This window comes from Trypanosoma equiperdum (genome assembly GCF_001457755.1).
Source record: "Trypanosoma equiperdum strain OVI genome assembly, contig: ctg_2000, whole genome shotgun sequence".
In the NCBI taxonomy this organism is placed as follows: Eukaryota; Euglenozoa; class Kinetoplastea; order Trypanosomatida; family Trypanosomatidae; genus Trypanosoma; species Trypanosoma equiperdum.
The window spans coordinates 23635-32443 of NW_027124062.1; the positions used below are offsets into that span (position 1 = coordinate 23635).

Sequence of the window (8809 nt, forward strand, 5' to 3'; positions counted from 1 at the left end):
GTAACGGGGAAGAGTTTGCGACAGAGGTGAGATCTCACGTCTGTGCGTTACTGCTTTGCTTGCGCTTCGTCAAGGATGAGTGAGGACAGCGCAGCGGGTGGGTGTACGTTGCGACAAACTGGCCCCTTCTTGCTGAAGTTCGTCTACGCGACGGGAACTCGGTTGGCCGCACAAAACTCACTGTTGCCCGTTGCCGTCGGCTCGGCGGTCGTATGCACAGCCTTTTTCACTTACATTTGTTCCAGTTCGCCTCGGTGGAAGGGTGCACCAGGTCTTTTCGGTCATGCCAATCGTAATGCTCCACGGCGTGTGAAACTCGGCGCAACCCAGATAAATGTTGCGACGGGAGAGAGCACCACCACCAGTACGTTGTGGGACATTGACAGCACCGATGAGGGCACACGATGCGCCGGTGGGTCGGGAGTGGTGACCGCAACGTCGTCGGCAGTGCTGTTACCGCGGGGCACCACCCCTCTGTGCGTTGAAGTTAGCCCCTCAAGTTCCTTGTTTTCTTCCGCGCACATTCCTATCCTCTACATGCACGCACCCATCTGCCGTGGTGGAAGGCGTAATGGAATGGTGCGGCATAACAAACGCAAGAATGCCAGTCAAGGCTTGATGGCCCACGCGATAGCTCAAGGTATGAACCTCCTCAGTGACGTGTTGTGGCCAAGAGCAGTTGCGATCATGTCATTGGTTGTTGATGCTGTGCCTCGCTTCGTTAGATGTGAGATCCCTAACCTGAATTTCCTCAGAAATCGTTGGACATTTTCTTTTCCATCATCACAACTACTTTTACTGCGATCGCGTTTGATATCCAGTGAGGCAGATGGAATGCACACACGTTGCGGGACGCAGCAGCGACCGGTAGCACAAGCGGATGTAAAAGTAATGGATGAAACTTCGGACACACACTGCGAGTTGGTGGTGAGAGTAGGGGATAACAGCGCAGCAGGAATAACTGGTGCCCTCCACGCGGATGCAGTAGCACAACACCTGTTGAGGAGCAGTTACTCTACAAACCAGTACACCACTGTGCCCCCGCTTAATCCCCCGTCGCTTTCATGTGGTCACGCCTCGGTTGCTAAGCAAACTGATGACGTCGAAGCTAAAGCCGGCACCGCCCATCCGCCCTCTGGACCATGGATCCAAGGTGCTACCGTGCGTCATGGTGAAATGCGGATAGGCCGCTTCCTCGGAAGAGGGAGGTGGGGAAAAGTTTTCCAGTGCTGTAACCCCGAGACAGGTGAGGTTTTGGCAGTAAAACAGCTTATTTTTGACGATAATGACCCGAAAGTGCGGCAACGTGTAGGCGAGTTGCGACTCGAACTGGATGTGCTGAGGTTGGCGAATCGTTGCCGCGTGCCGTGGATTGTTGGATTCCGTGGGGTGGAGAGACGTGGTTCTTCCGTTTTACTCTTTATGGAGTACTGTGCTCGTGGTTCGCTGCTTGACTACCTGACGCAGCACGTCGCGGCAGCGCGGCGTTTGACTTCGAGATGTGGCGCCGAGATCGTCAGTGAGCGGGGTGGTTCTCCACTGCCCCATCGAAGGGACGATTTGTACTGCCAGTCGTCGTGTGTGGAAAAAGGTGCAGGGGGGACGAGTAATCACCGACCCGTAGAAGGTTCTTTGAGGGAAGAAACTGATGGAGGAATTCTTCCTCCACTTCCCCAAGTTTCCCCTTACTCTTCTGATTGCAGGCAGCGCGCCAATGCCGAGCGCCCCTGGTCCAACCCACTTGCGCTTCCCATCAGAGAGATTCAGCGGTTTATGCGACAAACAGTTGAGGCACTTCATTTTCTTCATTCCAATGGTTATGCGCACTTAGATGTGAAGACTGCCAATATTCTTGTCACGGCGGATGGTGACGTGCGTCTCGCAGACTTTGGATGTTGCGGGCGCTTACGGCAGGGTCCCACCTCGCTGCATACTTGTGTGGGGCATAGTCACGCTGTGTGGCCGTCGGGTCTTTTAGATGGCACTCCGCATGCGGCTGCTTTTTCTGGTTCCATTGCCCCTTCCGACCCAACACGTCATAATCTCTCAACACCACCGGTGGCATCGATGTCCGAGAGTGGCGACGCGACGGCTGGGGCCGCGGGGATTCACGGGAGTGGAAGCTGCAATTGCGTAAGCGGTGGAGATTCCGTTATGTATCCCACGTTGGTTGATGATGAACTAACTGCGGAGCCCCGTGGCACTGCGCTTTACGTTGCCCCAGAGGTGATCCGTCTGGACAAAAGTCGGATAGGCGCGCCCAGCGATGTGTGGGCCGCTGGTTGTGTGGCTATGGAACTTGCAACAGGAGAAGTGCCGTGGCAACATATGGCAGAAGAGCAGTTGTGCGTTATGTTTCGTGTTGCCTCAACAAAAGAGGATTTGCCGCTACCGCCACGCATTGTGGAGGCGGTACGTGATGCACGGTGGTGGTTAGCGTGCTACAGCAATGACGCTGAGGCTAATGGAAGGGACGTTCATGATCATCACAGTGCTGCTAAATTGTTGGCACATGAAGGAGAAGAGGAACGAAGATACGACGCGGCCACCGTTCTGCGTTGCGATCGATCAGAGAATGCTGCAAATCACTTCAAATGTGATATAGAGAGTCTACTAAACATGCAGTTGCTTGTTTCATTGGAAGATTTTCTGCATTCGTGCCTACACATTCGGCCTGAGGAAAGACCAAACTGTGAAGAGATGTTAAGACATCCTTTCTTGGTCACCCGCTAACTGGAGAGTGGTATGAGCGATTTGTGTGTAAGGGACTGTCAAAAAAAGAAAAAAAAATGACAAAAATATGAAAAACTAAGAAAAATATTTTAAAAGAAAAGAAGAGTTGAAACGGGGGAGGTGTATCAGTAGCAGGAGTCAAGGTGAATAAAGCATATTGTAATGATAACTTTGTACGATGGTTTAAGTGAGAAGTTGTCACAATCGAGAGGCTGCAGCTCCGAAGGAGGAGCGCGGGAGTGGATAATTTAAAAGGCTGGAAAGAAACAGCGGCTCGACAAACGCAAGTAAGCAGGCACAACAAAGGTAAAGTACCCGCTGTGTTTCTCAATATTTCTTCAGTGAAACGACTTCAAATTTAAACAGCGACGTATTGTGTTCTGGTGGTTGTGCCTGATTGTTGGGCGGCTGTGTATTGGGACTTTGTCTCCTGGGAGGAAGGCGAGTTACTTCGCTCTTTACTTTCATTTTTTTCATTTTGTCATTATTCGCTCCTTGCCTCATTCTTACTACTTAAATGTGTTCTAAACATCTGTTTTGCCGCCTTTTCATCACCTTCCGTCACTGCCTTTTTTTTTTAAATCACGGAAGTGGAGTGAGGGCGGGGAGGGGCCCTCTTTACCTCCTTTCCTTTCTTTTTTTGTTTTGTACTCAGGGACGGCAATTATTCGAGTGGTAGCTGGCGGAGTCGTAAAGAATCAGTTGCTCTCATGCGTAACTGCACGCCTTATACCCATCTTCATTTTTCCTCTTTCCTTCTACCCACCGGTTGCTGATAAGTCTGTTTGTTTGTGATGCTGTTTGCGGATGTGTAAATTAAATTGTGGTGTACATACAACGGATTGGGACCCAATAAGCGTGTGCGGGAGTAGATCAAAGGGGATTATATTGAGGATCTGGGCCGATTGTAGCGGTGGATGAGTGAAAAAAAAGAGAGAGAGAAGATAGAAAGAGTGATAAAATATTGAAACATTGGATCACATATGTTACCTTGTTGTAGGATATTCGAGTAACACTTCGTGCGCATTTTTCTCATTTTTTTTATCTCTTCCCCGCAGAATTGCATGCCCTTTATGTTGTTATTTTTATATCATTCGTGAATCCCCTGATTTTTTGTTTCGTGAATATTACTTTTTCGCTTACTGTCTTATCTTGCCGTTGTTATCCCCCCTTTTATTATTATTATTATTACTACTACTATTGTTTTCTCTTACGATCATAAATATATGTTGAAATCACCCTTCCTTCTTTTCGTTGCTTGGAGAGGATGTGAGAGTGTGTGTTTGTGTTACTAAGTTCTGTCATACCGTCTCCCTTTCAGCGTATATCCATGGCTGTTTTTTTTTTCGGCGATTTGTTCTTTGCGTCTTTGGCAACTGACCCTTTACCATCTTTTCTACTTTTTCTTCTTTACCGCATTATTTTTTGTCTTAATTTTTTGTTCTTCCCCACGTTCCTTTTACCACTCGTTTCCCTCTAAATGGTGGTACCAACTGAAGTAGAAGAAAGTGGGGCGAATTTTAGCGGAAAAGTGGGGTGCTAACACTTGCGTGTAGGCGTGTTTGTTGTTAACGTTTTCGAATAAGTGACGACTGCCCTGTGACGACGTTGTGCGCGGGGAAGGAAAGGGTAGCGGTTAAAAAAAAAAAAACTAGCAGCTGAAGGCGCGAAGCGAAAGTTCGCAGGCATATTTTTTTGTGCTCGCCCACTCTAATAATTCTTATTGCGCTTGTTTTGGGGTCTCTGCAACGGTATGAAAGATCGGTCGGCCGCTGTTCACGTTGGAAGTGAAGATGTGCCCACTGCGCGTGCCCGCGGGGCTGCCAGGAATAAGGCTACCAGTTCTAAGAACCGCCCCGGGCGTACTCCCATTTGCGGTAAGGATGCTGAAGAAAATGCTCTTGCTGACGAACCTGCTAAACCTACAAGCCCCGTCGCCGTTGACTCAAGCGATGCTGCTGTTGATCGGTGTGGCTCAGTTTCCACAAGAAACCGTGCCGGTGACGCGATCACCAACAAAAGATCGAAGGTAGTGGATATTCCCCCACCTGCCCCGTCAGTTGGTTTGTTTTCGAAATTCCAGGAGAGGAGGGGTGACTTTAGTTCCGATTGGATGCTGCTTCAAGAAGAGAATGCGGCTAATCAGCCTAGTGAACCCCCCATTGCTGCCGAGTTGGTAATGAAATTACGAGAGCGACAGGCCCAAATGCAGATAAGTAGAGATGAGGTCACCCTCAAGACTACAGGAAGCAGTGCAGTTAAGAACCGGGATGAGGGAAGACTAGAGGCTTTGAATGAGGAACTCAGGAAACAAGGTGCCGACGACGGTAAAAGTGACAGTGACGTGGAGTACGTCCCCCAGGAAGACACCCGCGGATATCGTTCGTTAAAACAACAGGGGGGTGAGGAAACTACGGTCGTGGGCTCGGCAGTTGCCGCACCTTCCACGAACTCTGATGAAGCGGAAAAGGGATTTCTCGACGATTTTCTCGGGTTTTCTAAGGGAGACAGCGAAAAAAATGCGGATTCGCGATACGCAGTGCAGGCGACTGTAACTTTGAAGAATGGAAAGTGCGTTTTAGCCTCAGATGAGGTTTCATCAGGTCAAGGTGGATACGACCCTGGGCACTCCTATTTGGGGGAGGAAACACGGTCTGTGCCTCTGTGGTGTGTGGGTCGTCTAACCGGACAAAAAGAATACGCCAAAGACGCGGCTATCGCTCTTCACCAGGAGATATGTGATTTCGTCAAGTTTCATCAACCTACTGAGGCTGAAATTGCTATACGGTGCTTAGTAGAAGCGGAGGTAGTCACCATCGCCAAACAACTGTGGCCAAAGTGTGAACCTGTGGTGTTTGGAAGTATGGCCACAGGGCTTCTGTTGCCACTCTCCGATGTTGACATAACTATCCTCAATGTGGATGTGCCGACAGAGGAAGCTCTAAGGCTTCTGGCGCGTGAGATTAGTTTGTCCGGCATCTGCAATACCGCTTACCCGCAGCTGGTTCTTAAGGCAAAAGTTCCGCTGCTAAAGTTTCAGCACTGTGGTTCGTTGCTGGATGTTGATATAAGCATCAACGCACGAGACGGGCCGCGGAACACGTTGATTGTCATTGATTTGCTGAAACACTATCGCGAGGCAGAGCCGCTGATTGTAGTCGTGAAATACTTTTTGCATCAGCGTGGAATGGACGAACCGTACCATGGCGGTTTGGGTTCCTTTGCCCTCACCCTTATGGCAATAAGTTTTTTGCAACAACACCCAATATACACAGGCTCTCCGGATCAACGTCTTTACTGTGGACTAGGCCGCCTTCTTGTGGATTTCTTCCGTTATTATGGCATGTACTTTCGTTATGATCGCTGCGGTTTGTCAGTTGTTGGTACTGGCAGATGCTTTAAACGTACGGACGTTTGTGCTTCTTCAGTGCGGCCCATGACCAATGGAGCCAATAGCTCGCTTGGGAGAGGAGGACCGCAATCTGGGCCACCACAAGTGTTACTGGAGGACCCGGGATGTCCCGAGAATAATGCAGCTAGTTCACTTCGTAATTTTAATGTCATTGCAACTTCTTTCACCCATGCATTCCGTGCGTTAACAGCGGTATTTGAACCCAACCGTAGGCCGGGTTCTTCCTCTCCTGATGCGTTGCACATTGACCAACGCCCAACGCTGCTGTCACGCATCTTGCACGTGGATGGGGAAAGTGTGAAGAGGCGACAGGCCATAATCGAAGCACATGGGTCACTCTTGCAAGATCCGAATGGCCGTCTTGTGTTGCAGCAGGTTGTAGATGAGCACAAACAGAGGAGGGAGCGCATGCTTGAAAACGTTTCGCTTCTCAGCTGCCCTCCCACAAGTGATAGGTTGGTTTCTCACAAACGACCTCGTGAAGATAGTAACGAAGACAAGTTCTCCAAGAGTAGGAGGGGCGACAGTTGCTCATCGAACGACAGTTCGGTCCGCACGGCTCGGTCATTGACCCGACGTTAATGTCAGTTTGTGTGTGTATGCGTGCATAACTTTGCTCTCCTTCTTTTTTCCTTTTCCTTTCCCTTTTGCGCGTACGGCGTCACGTGGGATTCGTCTCGTGTTTTTCTTCTGTTTTCTGCTGATATTCGGGCTTCGTTTCCTTTTCTCCTTTTCACAGCCTCGGCATCTCCGCCTTTTTGTGCAACTGTGGCTTGAGTGGGACACTCACGGAGAAAGTCGGGATGTGAAGAGGGGAAAAGGAGGGCGTGTTTGTTAGCCACTCTTTCTTCTTTTCTGCATTTGTCGGTGGAACGGTAATGTGGCAATAATTTGTGTGTGTGTGTCTGTATGTGTTGGGGAAGGAATAGGATGGGATGGCGGAAACGAAAGCGAGAGAAGGGAGAGAGTGTTAAGGCAACCGAGGGATGGCGAGTAAGAGTGAAAACTATGAAGTATATACTTCCACTTCCCCCCATCAGGTCATTTGATATTAGCTATTTCCTGATTGCCGGGTGTGCAACTATCAGGGACATTAGCGAAAGGTGAGTGATGAGGGGGGGGGGAGAGAGGGGGAATAATGAATGACCGGCAGTAAAGGAAAGGAGAGGGTGCACAAGCGAAGTTTCAAGTAAAAAACGCCTTGACGCAATGCTTCGTGGAGAAACTTTGTCTTGTTTTCTTTTTTGTTTTTTTTTGTCCGGGGGATGAGACGTTGCACGTGCTTATGTGTTGTTTGACAGGCAGCTGTGTGACAAGACTGGGTTTGGGTCGTTGCGTGGGTTGTTGTTGTGTTCGTACTTTTTAACCGTTTAGCCTCCTTTTGCACCTTACATGTTTTCTTTTTCTTCGCTCTTCCCTATATCTGTTTCTATTTCTGCCCTTTTTTCCAGCCTCTGCTCTGGTTGTGAGAATGGTGATGCCATATACGTTGGTGGTCCCCAGTTGCGTGTAGTTGTTATAAACGAAAGGGACGTGTTTCCCTCCCTCATTTCTCTTTCTCTCTGAGGGAAAAAAAATGGGAAATGAATTCACTGTCTGCCATTTTGCCTTTCTCGTATTTTTGCTCAATTCTGCATACCTGCTCGCTTTAAACTTGTCTTTTGTTTATTCAGCAGCAAACGGTGGACAAGCCACCACGCGAAAGAGCTCTTTTGCATTACTATACTCCTCTATTGTAATTTTTTCGACTTGCAGTGCCGTTGATTGATTTCTCCACCTGCCAACACACCTATGAGCACCACCAACCGTGGCGGTAATTCCCCCGTCGCGCAGAGTGTGAACCGTTCGATAGCTCCGGGGATGAGTCTGAGCGGCTCCGCCCTTGCCGTACTGACGGAGGAGCAGCGCCAAGAAATTAAGGAGGCTTTCGATCTCTTCGATACTGATGGCAGTGGAACCATTGACGTGAAGGAACTGAAGGTTGCGATGAGGGCGCTGGGATTTGAACCACGGAAGGATGAAGTGCGCCGCTTGATCGCGTCGACAATGGAGGAGCGTGGTGACCCGGCACCTGTTAAACCTGGTACTGCACCTGGTGCGGACAACCACGTCATCGGGTTTGCCGAGTTTGTTGATCTGATGGCGCGCAAGATGAATGAGCGTGACTCACGTGAGGAGATGTTGAAGGCGTTTCACCTATTCGACGACGACAAAACGGGAAAGATAACTTTCAAGAACCTGAAACGGGTCGCGCAGGAGTTGGGCGAAAACATGACGGACTCTGAAATACAAGAGATGATCGACGAGGCTGATAGGGACGGTGACGGTGAGGTAAGTGAGGAGGAGTTCCTTCGCATCATGAAGAAAACTTCGCTCTATTAGGGAGCGAAGTCGTATAGTGAGCTATGGATGAGGGGTTTTGTTGATTACAGCTGGTAGAGCTTTGGTGCGTGTATGTATATTTGTACCCCTTTCCCCTCTTCCTCCTTCAAGTGCATGTTTGCCAATGCGGAAAGAGTGGAGTTGGCAGTGAAATGTGCAGAGGATTGGGAGGGAATCCGTTAGATGCTGAGTCTACAGTCGGCATGTGAATAAGGAAGTGTCGAATTTGTGTGGATGAGGGTGAGGAAAAATAGATCAGAGACTGCAGGCGCAGGGGGGGGG

At 49.4% G+C, this 8809-nt stretch overlaps 3 protein-coding genes across 3 annotated transcripts; all 3 read left to right on the plus strand.

The window, feature by feature from the left end:
* Positions 1 to 75: 75 nt before the first annotated feature.
* Positions 76 to 2733, plus strand: TEOVI_000726000 (protein kinase, putative; the record flags this gene model as incomplete). Its single annotated transcript, XM_067223908.1, has 1 exon — positions 76 to 2733. The coding sequence occupies one exon, from the start codon at positions 76 to 78 to the stop codon at positions 2731 to 2733; it is 2658 nt and encodes an 885-aa protein (XP_067080009.1).
* A 1753-nt stretch (positions 2734 to 4486) lies between these two features.
* Positions 4487 to 6727, plus strand: TEOVI_000726100 (NPAPL; the record flags this gene model as incomplete). Its single annotated transcript, XM_067223909.1, has 1 exon — positions 4487 to 6727. One exon carries the CDS (start codon positions 4487 to 4489, stop codon positions 6725 to 6727), a length of 2241 nt encoding a protein of 746 aa, XP_067080010.1.
* Positions 6728 to 7936: 1209 nt separating this feature from the next.
* On the plus strand, positions 7937 to 8527 carry TEOVI_000726200 (centrin, putative; the record flags this gene model as incomplete). Its single annotated transcript, XM_067223910.1, has 1 exon — positions 7937 to 8527. The coding sequence occupies one exon, from the start codon at positions 7937 to 7939 to the stop codon at positions 8525 to 8527; it is 591 nt and encodes a 196-aa protein (XP_067080011.1).
* Positions 8528 to 8809: the final 282 nt, after the last annotated feature.